Source organism: Somniosus microcephalus, chromosome 20 (assembly GCF_052327205.1).
Source record: "Somniosus microcephalus isolate GS21.2 chromosome 20, FLI_Smic_1.0, whole genome shotgun sequence".
Lineage (NCBI taxonomy): Eukaryota > Metazoa > Chordata > Chondrichthyes > Squaliformes > Somniosidae > Somniosus > Somniosus microcephalus.
The window spans coordinates 70,729,269-70,746,931 of NC_141006.1; the positions used below are offsets into that span (position 1 = coordinate 70,729,269).

At 43.1% G+C, this 17,663-nt stretch overlaps 1 protein-coding gene across 1 annotated transcript in view; it reads left to right on the top strand.

Annotated features, from left to right (window-relative positions):
• Nucleotides 1–5,563: 5,563 nt before the first annotated feature.
• The window catches only part of LOC147103399 (L-threonine 3-dehydrogenase, mitochondrial-like), a 28,076-nt gene continuing 15,976 nt past the window's right edge, over nucleotides 5,564–17,663 (top strand). Inside the window, exons 1-5 of the mRNA XM_085962956.1 lie at nucleotides 5,564–5,749; nucleotides 12,468–12,670; nucleotides 14,258–14,300; nucleotides 16,119–16,189; nucleotides 17,010–17,159. Of these exons, the coding sequence (XP_085819082.1) occupies nucleotides 12,475–12,670; nucleotides 14,258–14,300; nucleotides 16,119–16,189; nucleotides 17,010–17,159 (460 nt within the window). The 5' untranslated portion in view covers nucleotides 5,564–5,749; nucleotides 12,468–12,474. The remainder of the gene's footprint in view (nucleotides 5,750–12,467; nucleotides 12,671–14,257; nucleotides 14,301–16,118; nucleotides 16,190–17,009; nucleotides 17,160–17,663) is intronic.

A 17,663-nucleotide genomic window follows, 5' to 3' on the forward strand; every position in this document is an offset into this window, starting at 1 on the left:
TCTCTCACCTTGGGAGATTTCCATCTACCAGGCAGAACCCTCGCCAGCCTGGTCTTCAGCCCATGGTGGGATGACGAGTTGAGTGTGGATGATACGCCAGAGAGGGCCGCTAGGGTTGCGGTGGAACAGGCCTTGAATGCCACAATGGAATACATTACATGGAGTAACCAGGCCCTCACGGGGAAGAGTGGAGGTGGCCTTGACCAAAAGAACGGCTAGAAGGCTGGGAGCTAAAAGCCAGGGAGCTTCCACCATAGGCCCAGTAGGACAGGGCCAAAGACAGCCTAACTGGTGGGACATAGGTAGAATGGCAGCCGCCATCGCCTCCACGCTCGTCTTTATCATCAGTATATGCATCTGTTGCTATCAAAAACAGATGATATGCCAAGTGGTGCAAATGGTGATGATGTCAAATAGGAGATACGCCCCAGTGTCAGTAGCCAAGGTGCCACTCTCAGAGACTGGAGAAATGTGGAACGCGTATGCGATATAAATCTGGCCGACTGGGTCCCAATCACAGCCAATGTCACTAGGACATCGGTGAGGCTGTAAAAGGACCATGTAATTTATGGATTTGACACTTGCAGGAGTCCAGTTGGATCCCTGGACAATCCAGCAGGTAGAGAATTCGGGGATTTAGGTATGTCCTACCTGGATCAGACGAGGTCTGACCAGGGGCCAACAGGAGGGACTGATAGGGTAATCTGTAGGTTTGGATAACCTTTACATGTATATTATAGTTATGTTACTGTAACTGCAAGGCATGGTGGGAAGCTTGACCAAAACCAGACCAAAGCGTTTAACAGTAGCAGTAGTTGTAATAAAGATTCTTCACGGAACCTTGAATCAGGAACAATGAACAAAGATAATGGTAACTGGAGACTGGATAAAATAAACAAAACTGCAGAAAGGCAGAAGTAAGATCCTTGGGTCCGGGACAGTTGAGATGGCGGGAAGCATCTGCCAAAGCCTGCGTAACCGGTAATTAACGGTTGATTATGTATAAATAAACTACCACGACCATTGTAAATTTGAGAGACTTCAGTACAGATCAAGAGCTGGAAAGTGGGGATTAGGCTGGAGAGCTCTTTTTCAGCTGGCACAGACCCGATGGGCCGAATGGACTCCTTCTGTGCCATAAACTTCTATGATTCTATGATTCAAGATCTGTATCTCTGCTGATGTGCACTCTCTGTTTTACAATACAGAAATAAAATACACAGAAATGCCTAGAAATCACATAATGCCTAGAAACGGGCCATTGGGAGCAGCCAGGGCCTGTGGGCGTTTACTTTCCAGGGCCAGCGAATAGCATTTACCAACCCTGTTCCCATCTCCCTTCAACCACTTGTCCTTCATTCACCTCTCCAATCTAACCTTGAATGTTGACATAGTCTGAACCTGGTGGGGGCGCTGTCCAGGGAGTTCAAACAGCCCCCAAAATTTCTAGCATTTTTTTTGATTGGACCACTCTTTCCTTCGAAAGAAGATGCTTTAGATCACTTGATAAAACTCAGAGACAAACAATGCTCTTCCAAATCTACTCATTTCTATAATTCAACCATTGGAAACTGATTCGGTCTAAATATTCACCGGGATAGTGCAGTGAACAGCAGCAAAGTTATTGACAGCCTGGATGATGTCAGCTGTGGCTCATTTGGTTGCACTCGCGCCTCTGAGTCAGAAGGGCGTGGGTTCACAGTCCCACTCCAGAGACTTGAGCACAAAAATCCAGGCTGAAACAGTGGAGGGCTGTGCTGTCGGAGGTGCCGTCTTCTGGATGAGATGTTAAACCGAGGCCCCGTCTGCTCTCTCAGGTGGATGTAAATGATCTCATGTCACTATTTCGAAGAAGAGCAGGAGAGTTTTCCCCGGTGTCCTGGGGCCAATATTTATCCCTCAATCAACATCACTAAAACAGATTGTCAGGTCATTATCACATTGCTGTTTGTGGGAGCTTGCTGTGCACAAATTGGCTGCCGCGTTTCCTACATTACAACAGTGACTATACTTCAAAAAGTACTTCATTGGCTGTAAAATACTCTGGGACGTCCGGTGGTCATGAAAGGCGCTATAGAAATGCAACTCTTTCTTTCTTTTAGACTATCGACACATAACCAGTACTTGGACTTTCATGCTTTAGAGTTTTTGCTGAACAAGACTGTTCTTTTCTTTTCATTTGCTTTATTTGAATTATTAGATTAATGGATGTAATGATGCTTTTTTTTTAACCTTATTGTGAAAATCTTATTTTTTTAAACAAAGGTCTTTTGAAGTAGTTTTGTTTAGTCTGGCAAGCTCATATCCAAACACCCCCTGAAAAACATCTGGCCTCAACCATGAACGCTGGACGTGAATTCCACAGCCTCACAACTCTCTTGTAATAAAGTTTCTGTTGTTCTCAGTTCTAAGTTTCTTACATTTAATCTCGCATCTATGGCCCCTCATGTTTAGACCCCCTCACTATGGAAACAATCTGCTTCTATCTACCCTTTCATAATTTTAAACACTTCTATCATATTGCCCCTTTATCTGTGTTATTCTAATGGAAAAGATTCCGTTTTTGAAGTCTTTCTTCATATTTGTATTTCCTCAAACCAGGCAGCATCCTAGTGAATCTACATTGTACCCTCTCTAACGCCTCAATATCCTTCCTATTGGAGCCCATTACTGCACACAGTACTCTAACCGACGTATTAGTAAGATTTTATATAGGCTCATCATTACCTGGGGCACACATCCACACTCAATGGAGCCTTGAAATATAATATAATTTCTAGGGCCTCAGCAATTTCTTACCTTATCTTACTCAGAATCCTTGGATGTATTCCATCGGGCCCTGGCATCTTTTCTTTAACTAACATCTAAAATGTTCCTCTAATCATCATAATATGGCTCATTCAGTTCCTACTGTCGTTAAATAATTAGAGTGTGCTCTTCTTCTTCTTAGGCAGTCCCTCGGAGCCGAGGATGACTTGCTTCCACACTAAAAATGAGTTCTCAGGTGACTGATGAGTCCAATGCGGAACCTACAGACTCTGTCACAGGTGGGGCAGATGGTGGTTGAAGGGGCGGGTGGGTGGGGTGCTTGGGTTGACGTGCACTCCTGCCGCTGTTTGCATTTGGCTTCTGCTTGCTCCCGGCGAAGAGACTTGAGGCGTTCAGCGCCTTCCCGGATGCTTCTCCTCCACTTTGTGCGGTCTTGGGCCAGGGATTCCCAGGTGTCGATGGGGATGTTGCACTTTTTCAAGGAGGCTTTGAGGGTGTCCTTGAAGTGTTTCCTCTGCCCACCTGGGGCTCTCTTGCCGTGTCGGAGCTCCGAGTAGAGCACTTGTTTTGGGAGTCTCATATCGGGCATGCGGACGATGTGGCCCATCCATCGGAGCTGATCGAGCATGGTCAAAGTTTTGATGCTGGGAATGTTGGCCTGAGCGAGAGAAGATGCCTGTGCGTGAATTCTTTTAACGTGGGGTGGCCGTTGCACACCAGCTACCACACGGGCTTGACAGAGCAAGGTCTTGGTCCCAGTGCACCAACTGCACTACATGGATACTTCCAGCACCAAACAAAAAGTTAAATTAACTGCAGGAAACCTGTCTAAGGGTACTGGTCTGGCAACATATCTAATTATGGTTTGTACAGGATTATTATTGGGGCCCTATATATAATTACTGGCAAATATCGGACTTAATTTTCTACCAATTAATATTTATCATGAAAGTCAGAGTAAATTGGTAAAGGTTGGGTGATACGTCAGCCTATGAAAGTCCTCTTTCTCTCTCCCTTCCAAGACTTGCATTAGGTGCTCTGTGCCATTTCCTCAGTCTCACAATAGCTGCATCTTAGAAAGAAAAAGACTCACATTTCTATAGCGCCTTTCACAACCTCAGCACGCCCCAAAGCGCTTTACAGCCAATGAAGTATTTTTGAAGTGTAGTCACTGTTGTAATGTAGGAAACACGGCAGTCAATTGGCGCACAGCAAGCTCCCACAAACAGCAATGTGATAATGACCAGATATTTTTTTTTAGTGATGTTGATTGAGGGATAAATATTGGCCCCAGGACACCGGAGATAACTCCCCTGCTCTTCCTTGAAATAGTGCCATGGTATCTTTTATGTCCACCTGAGAGCAGACGGGGGCTTGGTTTAACAGTGGGGATGTTCGCTGATGATTGCACAGTGTTCAGGTCCATTCGCAACTCCTCAGGTAATGAAGCAGTCCATGCCTGTACGCAACAAGACCTGGACAACATTCAGGCTTGGGCTGATAAGTGGCAAGTAACATTCACACCACAGAAGTGCCAGACAATGACTATCTCCAACAAGAGAGCATCTAACTACCGCCCCTTGACATTCAACAGCATTGCCATGGCCGAATACCCCACCATCAACATCCTGGAGGTCACCATTGGCCAGAATCTTAACTGGACCAGCCACATAAATACTGTGGCTACAAGAGCAGGTCAGAGGCTGGGTATTCTGCGGCGAGTGTCTCACCTCCTGACTCCCAAAGCCTTTCCACCATCTACAAGGCACAAGTCAGGAGTGTAATGGAATACTCTCCACTTGTCTGGATGAGTGCAACTCCAACAACACTGAAGAAGCTCGACACCATCCAGGACAAAGCAGCCCGCTTGATTGGCACCTCATCCACCACCTTAAACATTCACTCCCTCCACCACCGGCGCACCGTGACTGCAGTGTGTACCATCTACAAGATGCACTGCAACTCGCCAAGGCTTCTTCGGCAGCACCTCACAAATACGCGACCTCTACCACCTAGAAGGACAAGGGCAGCAGGCGCATGGGAACACCACCACCACCAAGTTCTCTTCCAAGTTACACACCATCCTGACTTGGAAACATATTACTGATTCTTCATCATCACTGGGTCAAAATCCTGGAACTCCCTCCCTAACAGCACTATGGGAGTACCTTCACCACACGGACTGCAGCGGTTCAAGAAGGCGGCTCACCACCACCTTCTCAAGGGAAATTAACGGTGGGCAATAAATGCTGGCCTTGCCAGCGACGCCCACATCCCAGGACCGAATAAAAAAAATCTCATCCAAAAGACTGGCCTCTTTCACTCAGGGCTACCAACTCTAAATTGAGCCTATTCTACTGACCATGTGTGTACACACAATTTTTCCTAGTGTTATTTACAGAGGATATTTTGTTTTTAAAAAAAAATTACATTTGGTGTTAAGGACATGTAACCTATTTACAGCTACCCTGAGTCCTGTAAAACTCCTTTAAATTGTTGGGAATATTTCCCTGGTGCCTGTCCTTCGTGTATAGGAAGTTGCAAGCAGCATAAAGCTAGTGTTTTTCAAATGCTGATAGCATTTCTATTCGGTTCATGACCTTGGACAGAGCTGGAATAAACGGATTATATCGCAACATCCATCTCATACGTGCCGTGGTCGTTGCACTGACCATTCCACGCATGTGTCTGCCGACCGCAGTTCACCCTGGGGGTTGTAGTCATGTGCAATGTGCACTCTGCATCAAACGCCGTGAAGCGGACCACAACTCCCAGAGTGCCAGGACACCCTGTTACAATCGCCCAATAAACGGCAGAGTCATCGGGGACAACCTATCCCAATGAGATCTACAATCCTCGGTCTTATTAAACCACCTATTTGAACAGCCAGTAGTGAAAGGCAATGAGGATACTTGCCCTGACCTTTACAGGCAATCTACTCATCGTGTCTCCCAAATATTGCAGAACAGGACATTGTAGGGTAAGGTGGAACAAATTACTCTTAAAGTTTCTATGTTACAGTATTTTTTAAAACAATAGCACTTGAAGGTTTGGGAAAAGCTAAAAAGCAAAGCATCTGATTTCGTTCTGTATTTCTTTATGTATTTATATATGAGTTGATATTTTATTTTATTTTGCGTTCCTCGGAGCTCAGTTTTGCCTCACTTTTATAATTGCAGTAGAATTTTATGCTTCACATCACCGTTATATGAGCATGTTATGCTATTATTGCTGGTCAGGGTCTATCAGTTCCATTCTATAAACATTTGCAGTAGTTTTCTATATTTCAAACAGTTTTTCCAAGTGTGTATTTTCAATGAATATAATGTTAGACTGACAGGAGGGGTGAATATCATCCACTGGTTTATGAGGACATTAGACTGACTTCTATCGCCTGTGGTTTATACCTGATGGACGGTAGAATTTAAATAGCGTGAGGCAAAAAAAATTGAAGAAATGCAAGATCACATTAACGATTACGTTCGTCATAAAGTGTTCAAAGGCAGCGACAGTCTTGCCGAATGAAAGACAGCTGGAGTGAACAATCCTGCCGAAGACGTGGCAAAATAAAACCTGCAAAACTTCCATTAATTAAATAAACCCATCCGTGCAACCAAATGTCAACGTGCACATCAAATTTATAAAAAATCAGATTTAAAATGAAGTAACTTGGGATTTAGCGGAGTGGTTTTGTGACTCCTTCAGCTGCCCTTCAGTCCTCTTAAGAACAATTAGCAGCTTTGGTAATATTTAGCAGATGATATTCGAGAGTGACTACAGATCATGTTCATCACAGCAAACAGCGGCGTGCTTTCTGACCTGTGTTCTGATTAAAGCAATATAGAAACTGCTTTTAATTACAGTCGATAGAGGAACATCTACTGTCAGATGTTTTCAGTTATTTAAAAAAAAAGAACAGAATACAATAAATCATTTCCAGAATAAAATGCGCATATGGTCAGAACGTTTCTGTGCTAAAAATCCTTAGAACCGTGATAATTTACACCTGGAAGATTTGCGGTATGCAGTCTCAGAATCACATTTCTTTTAAAGGTACATTGGCGAAAATGTTCCTCCTATCAATTGGAAAAGGTCAAATCAAAGTATCCACCACAGGGACTCGTGGTCCCTCCTTCCATTGCGCAAATGAACCGTTACTCAACTGAAAAAAGATCTCAAGGAATCTATACCACAACTGACTAATGATCCCTTGAGTGAAATATTCAGTAAAGGGTAGCTCTTAGAAAAGCACTGTGCCAGTTTTCTTTTTAATAGATTCGAAGGTCCTTTAAATTCAAACCTTATGTGGATAGATAGCTCAAATCCTCAGTGGGTCCTCATACTGAATGATTACTGAAGATGCAGTAATCATCATTGTAATACATTAGCTACGAGACTCCCAAAACAGGCGCTCTACTCGGAGCTCCGACACGGCAAGAGAGCCCCAGGTGGGCAGAGGAAACGCTTCAAGGACACCCTCAAAGCCTCCTTGAAAAAGTGCAACATCCCCACCGACACCTGGGAATCCCTGGCCCAAGACCGCACAAAGTGGAGGAGAAGCATCCGGGAAGGCGCCGAACACCTCGAGTCTCTTCGCCGGGAGCAAGTGGAAGCCACACGCAAACAGCGGAAGGAGCGCACGTCAACCCAAGCACCCCACCCACCCGCCCCTTCAACCACTGTCTGCCCCACCTGTGACAGAGACTGTAGGTCCCGCATTGGACTCATCAGTCACCTGAGAACTCATTTTTAATGTGGAAGCAAGTCATCCTCGGTTCCGAGTAGGGTTGCAAAATTCTGGGAATTTTTAAAAGAGGAAACTTTCCATGGGAATTTCTGGGAATTTTGGGAATTATAGGAATTGAGTTTTTTTGCACACTGATGGTTTTTGTCTCTGACCCTTATATTATCTTTGTCATCAAAATAGACATACTGTTCCATACAAATAAAAACAGGCTTTCAAAACTTTATTTAGGTTATAATTTTGAACTTTATTGAACCCCCACAAAAAAGACCCATCTAAAATAAAAAGAGCATCAGCTTATTTAGCCTGTAATGTGTCCTTATTTTGTCCCTTTTGAGTCTTCTACTCATGAGTCTTCTGAGTCTTCTACTCATCATTGCTCCTCCTGCTAGAGGGAGCTAATCGCTCATCCACTCATCCAACCAATCAGGACACGTTTGTTCACAGTCACACACAAAACTTGTAATTAATGGCCCAGTAATTCCGGGCACAACGCGTGAGCACGGACGCGTGTGCCCGGAGGAATTGCCGGTTTTCAGCATGCACAGCGCATGCGCTGAAAACCGGCATTTCCTGTCCTCTGACCCAAGGGGTTAAGAGGCTGAACGCGTGCGCGGTATCGGGCAGCGCGTGCGACTTGGATTTCCTCTATTTTTAGAGAGTTGCGCGTGTGTAAAGGCCCCCGGTATTTACGCATTGAAAAACCACACGTAAGTACTTAGTTTTACAGGTAAGTGGTCTATTAATACAATTGAGAATTTTTTTTTCCACAGGTTTGTTATTTTTAAAGAATTTACAGTAAGGTAAGTTTAGTTTTAGCCCCGATTTTTTTATATAATTTTTTTTTTCAAATTTTAAAATTATTGTTTAAAATAGTTTTTCAGAGTTCTTTATGGTTCATTTAAGTAGTGCAATTTTTTTTTAATTTTTCTTCAGGTTTAAGTAGTGTTTTGGGGCCAGGAGTTTTCATGAGTTTGACAGCTCTTACTGTCAAACTCATGAATGAACTTTTGCAACCTCCCATTGGTTGCCCTGTGCTCACGTGATCCCAGCCAGCTCATCGCACTAAGTACACCACTGGGTCACGCACGCACAGCGCGGCAGGACCTCAAGCGGGCCAGTGAGAGGAAATGCAATGCGGGCCAGAATTAAAATGTCAGCGCACCGGGTAAGTGAACATCGGGGGCTTGCACGCGCAGCAAGCTCCCGATCCTAATTTCAGGGCCAATAAAGCAAGCCAAGTAAGAAGATAAACATATTGGCCCAGAAATTCGGGTCGGGGGCTTCCCGCAGGTGTAAGCCCCCGATCTGCATTTACCTTGCGCACCGGCCGTTGAGCTGTAGGGCCCCGTGGAATTCCGATCTGGGGCCTGTCCAGCTGCCAACGCGCAGTGCTTGCATATCCCAGAGGCGCAGTTAGTTCGATGCGTCCCCTGGGATCACGTGGGCCATGGGGAGCCAATCGGAGCAGGGAATGCTCCATTCATAAGTCTGACAGGAAGTGCTGTCAAGACTTATAAATACTACGGCCCCAAAATAGCACTAAACCTTCAAATAATTTTTTTTTTTAATCACATTTTTTAAATAAACTATAAATTACATGAAATAACTATTTTAAACAATTTAAATTTTTGAAAAAAATAATTTTATATTCTAACAGGGCTAAAAATAAACTTACCTTGCTTTAAAGTATTTAAAAATAATAAACCTGTGGGAAAAATGTTTTAATTTTAATTATTTCACCACTTACCTTGTAAAAAGCAGGCCTTACGCCTGCTTTTTACATTTCAAAATTCTGCAGGCTTACGTTCCCGGAGAAACCTGTAAAAAAAAAACTAAGTTTGATGCGCACGTGCAGCCTCCCCCGCGCACGCATTCGACCTCAGAGGAACGGAAGTGCCGGTTTCCTGCGTATGCGCAGTGCATGCAGGAAACCGGCACTTTGATCGGGCCTACGGGTGAGTCCCCCGTGCGTACTCACCCGTGGAGACCCGAATTTCTGGGCCATAATGATTAAGAAATTCCTTAATAATTAAGATTCCATCTCTGTTAGTAATTTTAAGAGAGGACCTGTGATAAAAAATGAAAGAAATACAAAAAAAAACAATATTATGCTAGCATGTGCTTTTTTGGCAAAATTCCCAAGCTAAACTTCCCGTGGAAAATTTCCAGAAATTTACCGGAAACTTTCCACCCCTTCGCAACCCTAGTTCAGAGGGACTGCCGAAGAAGAAGACATTAGCACTTCACTATCATAATCCAGACTCATTAAAGACCTGACTGAGCAATCTTAATAGGGCAACCTACCTAAAATGAATAATAGGCCATACTGTATAACAAAACTCTTTATTCAGAGCCTGAGGTAAGCTTCCCTCATATTATTCCTGTCACTCCAAGATAGATTGTACATGTACCAGCACTGCTTGCAGCAGCACTCCGATCTCTTCTTCCCATTTAAAACCCTGACCTTGTATTATTGATTTAGTTTAGCTTACGTGTGCAACATCTCTAAGTAACTTGTCCATGTGGTTATGAAGTAAAAAAAAAAAATCAGTAGCTTAATGTCATTCAGGTGAGAGCATATATTTAGTTAATGTGGATTTAGGTGGTCTCAAGAAATAAACGCTTTATTTAATCTTATGTTAGTGCCGATGGGAGTCTTCAATTAATGCTGCCTTGATACTGGACAACGGTGTGTATAGTGTTGTTTATTCTGTTGCTACTTTGAATTACCATACATGAGGGTGAAGAAATCTTTAATGATTAATCTTTTCTCACTCATAAGTTACTGCGAAGCATACTTTTTGTTGTCGTGTATTGTATTCTCCATTTCCCCCGTTCAAATCAGTCCTATATTTCCCATCTTCCTTACCTTAAAAATCAAGAGGGGAGGAATGCCCAATCCCATAAGTCTCTCCAAAGTTGCTCATCAGCCAGGACATTTGCTTGAGTGGTATGAAAAAGATATTGGTTTGACGCAGGGTAGAGATAAAACAGTCCTTGTGGGTTCTAAACAAGGACGTTTTAGTCGTTTTATTTGTTTTAGTGTAAGATATTAATGTAGAAAAATTGGAGTGTGTAAGACATGCGGAATTACCCCTCGTCCTGTCCAACAGGTCATAGAGTTCAGACTTGAGGCTTATGAGAAATTACACCAGACACACGGGTTCTGTCTTTAACCTTTTATTGTCCCGAAGACAGATTCAAAACCCCAACCACTATTCGAGTAGGTCACCAATAAAGTTACAAGAAATCATACACACACCCACCTGCCGATGATCAGTCCAGCATTGATTGTAGGTCCTCGTAAGCGAGATGACTGGCCAGGCCCCTCCTTCCGACTGCAGCTTGATCCTCGTAGGTGAGATGACCGGCCAATCCACCCTCTTCTGACTGCAGTGCCGATATTCTTTAGCCACCGTGCTTTATACAGCTTTCCTTGCGTTTTGCAGTAAATCAATCATTCAGAGTTAGTGAAACGTTCCTTTAATGTCGGTCTGAGCTGTTTGAGCTGTCAAACATTTACATCAACTCATCCTGTGTGGCTTATCCTTATCACAGCCCCAAAATTGTTCATTCACTCCTAAAGTTTACAACAGTGGCAGAAAACCACTTGGTTAGGTTCATGAGTTACGTCGTATTCTGCTTTTCAAAACTTCAAAGGTTTGGCTTCTCCCCTTTACCCTCAGAAAAGTCACCGGGCTCGAATTTCCAAGCCCCGTGGATGCGGGTTTGGAGGCGGGAATGGGGGGAAAATTGCAGAATCGGGGGGCACGAACCCTTTCCGCCCCCAACCTGCCTCCATGCCCATTTCCCAGGAGGCGGGTACCCGACCTGTGCTGGGAGCCGCCTCCCCGAGGCGGGAAGGGGATTAGTGCCAATTAACTACCTGTTAACAGGCAGTTTTTGGCCTAATACCTATTTTTAGCCCTGAAGTGTGGGATTCCCGACGGCTCCGAACCACGCCAAGTTAGCGAGGTGGACCGTCGGGCTGAAGGGCTTGGAGGGTTCGAGATGTCCGGTGTTCAGGTGAGTGATGGGTGCATGAGTGCAGAGGTAAGTGTGTTTGGTGTGTGTAAAGTGTTTAAATAAGCTTTACTTACTAATGCAGGCTTCCTTCCTTCAGGTCTCTGGAATCCCTCATCTCATCGCACAGAAAGCAGAATGGCCGCGAGCTGTCAAAAGTTGCAGCATTCTGCTTTCTGTTCTGGAGAGATTTCTAACTGAGCCTGTGGAGAAGGACTCAAGTTAGAAGTCAGATTGTCTGTTTGACAGCTTCACAGAGCTGTCAAACGCTGATATTTCATCTGTCAAAAGCTCTTGACAGATGAAATGTCAATCCCTGATGTCACCTGTAACCGGGTATCCCTTAATTGGCCTGCTGAGCCCGCTGGGTGGGCTCAACAAGGTCAATCAAGGGAAAATCGCGTGGGTTGGCCACAAATCAATGGAGGCGGGATTACAACCCAAAAAGTGGGAGTCCCGCCTCCATCACATCCCCATTGACAAAATCCAGCCCATTATGTCTGTAAAACTAAGGGGTTTTGTTTCTCTCTGTTGACTCTCACTACCCCCTGCAGTCACAACCATGTTTCCTGGCTCATCAGTGAAAGACTGCTCGTTACATTCACCAACTTTATTTCACTTTGTAAAACCTTTTTACCTAGCAAAGCATTTCAAGAAATATTAAAATTAAGTGCGTTGCAAAATGAAAAGCTGTAAGTCTATTCATTTAAAGTGTTGTACACTACAGCTGAGATCTAGTCTGTGTGAACAGAGGAATTCAGTGTAGGTATCTGTGTCCATAGCCTTCCTCTTAATGTTTCTTCCTTTTATATTTATGATCTGTGGTACAGACTTGATTCAGCAATGTGTGAGCTCCTCCATTGAACCAAATAAAAATTTGGTTGCAAATGATTAGCACATGGCTTTTGTTTGTGGTTTTTTTTTTTAGGCGAAAGATGTTAGCAGGCCTGCAACGATTTGCGTTTGAAGGATCAAGAAAGGCTGCGAGCCAAAACAGCTGTTGCAAGTTTCAGATACTGCCTCGAGGATTCGTTCGGTCTCTGAGCTGGTCACCTCGGCAGTTCACCAGAGAAGATGACAGCAGGCACACAGAGGCCGCTGAAGCCCATCATCCCAGGATCTTGATCACAGGTCTTGAAAGTGATGACAGCTTTCACTGCTGTCACCTTGTTTCTGTCTAATTCTGTACAAATGGTGCAAATGCCCTTGAGTTTAACCTAGTTCCTTTTTGACATTCCTTCTTTCTTTCCCTATTATTACCTTGTGAAGCGGTTGCACTCTGTGTGACCCCGAAGAGGTTGGGAATACTTCATCGTTCTTTAATTCATGTTGCTTCAACCAATTCGGAATAGAGGACCACCCATCATAGGGTGAATTAGAGCATGTCGGTAATAAGAAAGTACTTAAGAATATAAGAAAGCATGGAACAAGAAGGGAAATTTCTACTCATAAATCCTGATTATTCCAATGTACTATATTCTAATATGGATTTGACCTCAGTTACTCAATTTCCTGAAAGAAAGTTCCGAATAAATGCTACCTGATCTCAAAAAGAAATCAAGTAAACTCTAGAACATCTACTTTTTGCGGTCCTCAAGATCTGATCCCATACTTCTTCTAGTCCTCTCATTCCACAGCCTCATACTGAGCTGTTGGCCACAAAATTCCCAGGGCTGTCATCCTACTGAACTCCACAAATAAACACTAAAGCCTGCACATCTGCCGATGCACTTTATTATGGTCATATTTATGCTAATATATATGTACAAATGTATGTTGAAATGTTTAAGTGTCCTAATCCAAATTGTACACTCTCGGGAGCCGCAAGCCTACATTTCGTTGTACTGCACTTGTGCACTAACAATGACAATAAAAGTTGATTTGATTTGATTTGATTTGATTTGATTTGATTTGAAATGCCTAATTTCTAGCCAAGAAGGGAGGAATTTGGGGCAGAGCCCAGTTCCACTGGGATTTCATCCCAATTGCTGTGACCCTTTAAATTCTGGTGGGAAGGGGGCAGGAACAGCTCACAAGTTGACAAGATTTTAGAGTTAAACTCAATCAAATTACTCCCTAAAGGATCAATTCCAAACTTTGGGTTAAATTCAGTAATTCCCAGAAAGGTCATTGTTGGCATGCTACAGTTCGGGCAGGGGGCACTTCATTTTCTCTCCATACCGTCAGGCTTCGAGTACATTTTCAGTCACCTAGATCATGTAAAGAAAGCTGAACAAAGTTCCATGGGGGGTGGCGGGCGGTGCGGGGGGCTTGCTGCGAATGCAGCTAATAATGTACATCAAGTTCTTGAGTCAATGGAAAGTAAAATCAAGCGGGGTGTATCATGGGTGGCCGGTTTTAGTGGTGTTGGTTGAAACCCAAATGCTGCCAAGCACACTGGGAAAGCTCCTTCTTAAAATTGTGCCATGGGATTTTTTGTATCCACCTGAACAGAGAGACAGGTCTTCAGTTCAACATCTCATCTGGTAGACGGCACCTCTGACCGTGCAGCACTCCCTCAGAACTACACTTGAGATGTCAGCCTAGATTGTGTGCTCGAGCCTCTGGAGTGGGGCTTGAACCCATGACCTTCAGACTTGGAGGCGAAAGTGCTAGAACTGAGCCATGGCTGACTTATTTTTAATGCAGTCCAATCAAATTTTTTAAGGAATTTCTTGTTTAAAGCCCTCTGTTTGACGGTTTACATTTCTTGTTTAGGTGGATTGGGTCAGCTCGGTTTTGGCCTTGCAAAGTTTCTTAGGTAAGTATTAGTATTCTTGACAGGGCCACGGATGATAATCGATTTATACTGAACATACCAATTTCAGACCAGTTTGCCTTTGAGTGTGCAGTGGCTTTTTAGACCAGAGTTATACTGCCACTCCGATTGGTTGCTTTTTTAGCATTTCCAAAACTAGTTCTAGGCCCCGTTCTGTGTGTATACAATGAATGTTGGTGCGATGATGCCTGCTCATTCATATACACTGACAGATAGGGGTTCTGTCACATTTTAAATCATAAGTAATCCCATATATTTTTAACATCTATTAATGACATATGCCTATTCACTTTAAATGTGACTGCTGCATGCTGACCTACCTCTTTGACCAAGCCTTTGGTCATCTGTCTTAATATCTCCTTATGTGGCTCGGTGTCAAATTTTGTTTGATAATCGCTCCTGTGAAGCGTCTTGGGACATTTTACTCTGTTAAACGCGCTATATAAATGCAAATTGCTGTTGTTGTTGATAATCTCCCAACTGTTTGCGTCTCTCTGACGACCTGTTGGAGGGGATGTGCATCGCTTTATGCAAAATACACATGATCACTGTTGTCTGGATAAACAACTCAGCGAGGGTTATTTACCATCGTTCACATTCGGTGACAGGATTGCTTAATATTGTTTACCTGGGTGCAGGAGACCGAGCCAAATCAATTGTGCTCATTTGTCCCATCGGAGGACTTGGTACGAAGGATCTCACAACTTGGCTTTATCCTGGGGATAGATGAAAGACAGAAGGCAGATTTATGAGGAGATGTCCTGTTCCTTTGAAGTCCACTTGGAATCTAATAAATCATTCTATGTGAAAATAAAATTCTCATTTAACAAATGCAAGGGTCAGCAATATTCTAAGCTCTCACAGCCAATCTGTAAAATATTTATTTTGGTTTTTTTTTTCTTCCGAGAAAGTAGCTGTTGCTGGATTTGACCCTATCTATAATACATGCAAAATAACAACAGAAAATGCTGGAAAAACTCAGCAGGCTAGGCAACATCCGTGGAGAGAAAATAGAGCCAACGTTTCGGGTGAACCCTTTGTCAAGATTTATTGTGTTGTGTATATTTTCTTGTCTCAAATAAAATCCAAGTTCTTTTCACCAGCTCAGTTGTCTGTTGCAATTTCATTACATCCCCCAAATAAGTCCCGGTCTAGAACCAAGGGAGTGGGAGCGATTCGAACCGCTCATAAGTCAGAGGTGAAGCTGACCACACACCCCACCCCTTAAAGAGGGTTCACCTGAAACGTTGGCTCTATTTTCTCTCCACGGATGTTGCCTGGCCTGTTGAGTTTTTCCAGTATTTTCTGTTGTTATTTTGGATTTCCAGCAGCTGCAGTATTTTGCTATAATACATGCAAATTTGTTGTAGATTTAAACTTACAGCTACTCTGCAGTAATATTGATGCAATCAAACATAATAACGGGACGGTCCTGATCTACATGTTCTGGTTTGTTTCTTCCTAATGCCACTTTGATTTGATCACTGGTATTTATTTTCTCACCAACTTTCTCGCCTCCTCTTGTAGGTATTGACTCCTTGCTGACGTAGTGGGCATCCATCACCCTCTGGTGTCCTGCGTAAGTGGGCATTATTCATGTGTGAGTACTGGCAAGCTGCCAACACCCACTGTCGAGGCTCGGACATGAATAATGGTGAGCTGTGCAAGGTGGCTGGGGGCAAATGGATCTACGGAACCACACTCCAGCAAGGAGTCCAGGTCCCCAGGAGAGCAGAAGAAGGGAGGAGAAGAACTTAAAAGAGAAATACTTATTTGGTGCTTTTTTTCCCCATCCTATAGGAAGTCTTTTGGAAAGAACAATGTTATTCTTTCTGATATCCGCAAGCCATTAGCTGAAGTCTTTGAAAGTGGTGAGTGTGGATAGAAACTTACAGTTGTAATGACTAATTATTGGCAGAAAAACAATGTATGAAACGCTGTGACGTAATAAAACTCACTATACACTTGGTTTGAGTATAAAGCAAGGCTTTAATCAACTTGTTTCAGAACATGGAGGTCTAGTTGTACTTCACTAGTTCCTGTTTACAAAATGTCCTGGGCAAGCTGGGCCCACGCCCGAGTATTTATACTCCTTGGACGGCGCCACCAGCTGGCCGTCCAGTGTTATTTCATGAGTCTTTCTTCATGGATCATAAGATTCATAACATTCTGTATGTCTAATCGGTAGGGTTGTCTAGTCAACACAGAGAATCTCAATCTACAAGATCAGAAAGGCTTTAAGAGATAAATGTATCATCCTGACATCTATATTGGAATCTTTCCTTCTATCTTACACTAATCTTTGTGTAAGAGAAGAGGCCTCTATTGCCATCTTCATGACAATGGAAAAGTGACCATAATTTGTACGTATTGTAAACCATCAGTTTTACTGTATTATGATTAGTAATAATTCCACAGCCTAAGAGAGTGATTTTAACCGTAGTGAAAATTAAAGCTTAAAGAACTCTAGTTTATTATCGCTCCATGACCTGTAATGAGGCATCTTGTAGTATATGTTTAAAAAGTAGCTCTCTTTTTTTACTTCTGTTTGTCATTGTCATATTGATATACAATCGTATGGCGACCTCACGAATTACTAATGGTGTTAACACTTTACCCATCAATTTTTGAAATTGCACGATTGACACATTACTGTAGTGCACAGTGAACATTTAATTATTCAATTTACAGGTCCCTTCATCTTTGCTGATGTTCTTGACTATAAGAATCTACGGGAGTTAGTGGTCAATAACCGAATAACTTGGCTAATTCATTACAGTACTCTGCTTAGTGCAATTGGAGAGGCTAATGTGCCATTAGCCCGCAAAGTCAATATTATTGGTAAGCAACATATTTAGCTTCAGAATGAACTGTATTTGATTTTCTCAAACAATTACATTTTATTAATGTAGTTTGCCTTTTCATCTTAACATCTTTCAGATGGGACGTTAAACCGAGGCCCCGTCTGCTCTCTCAGGTGGACATAAATGATCCCATGACACTATTTCAAAGAAGAGCAGGGGAGTTCTCCCCAGTGTCCTGGCCAATATTTATCCCTCAATCAACATCATTAAAACAGATTATCTGGTCATTATCACATTGCTGTTTGTGGGAGCTTGCTGTGGGCAAATTGGCTGCCGCTTTTCCCACATTACAACAGTGACTACACTTCAAAAAGTGCTTCATTGGTTGTAAAGCGCTTTAGGACGTCCGGTGGTCGTGAATGGCGCTATATAAATGCAAATCTTTCTTTTTCATTATAAACTCTTCTACACTTAGAATTTGTTTTTGGTGTCTCAGTTTCACTTTTTAAGAAGCAAGACGTGGTCATAGAATCATTGAGGT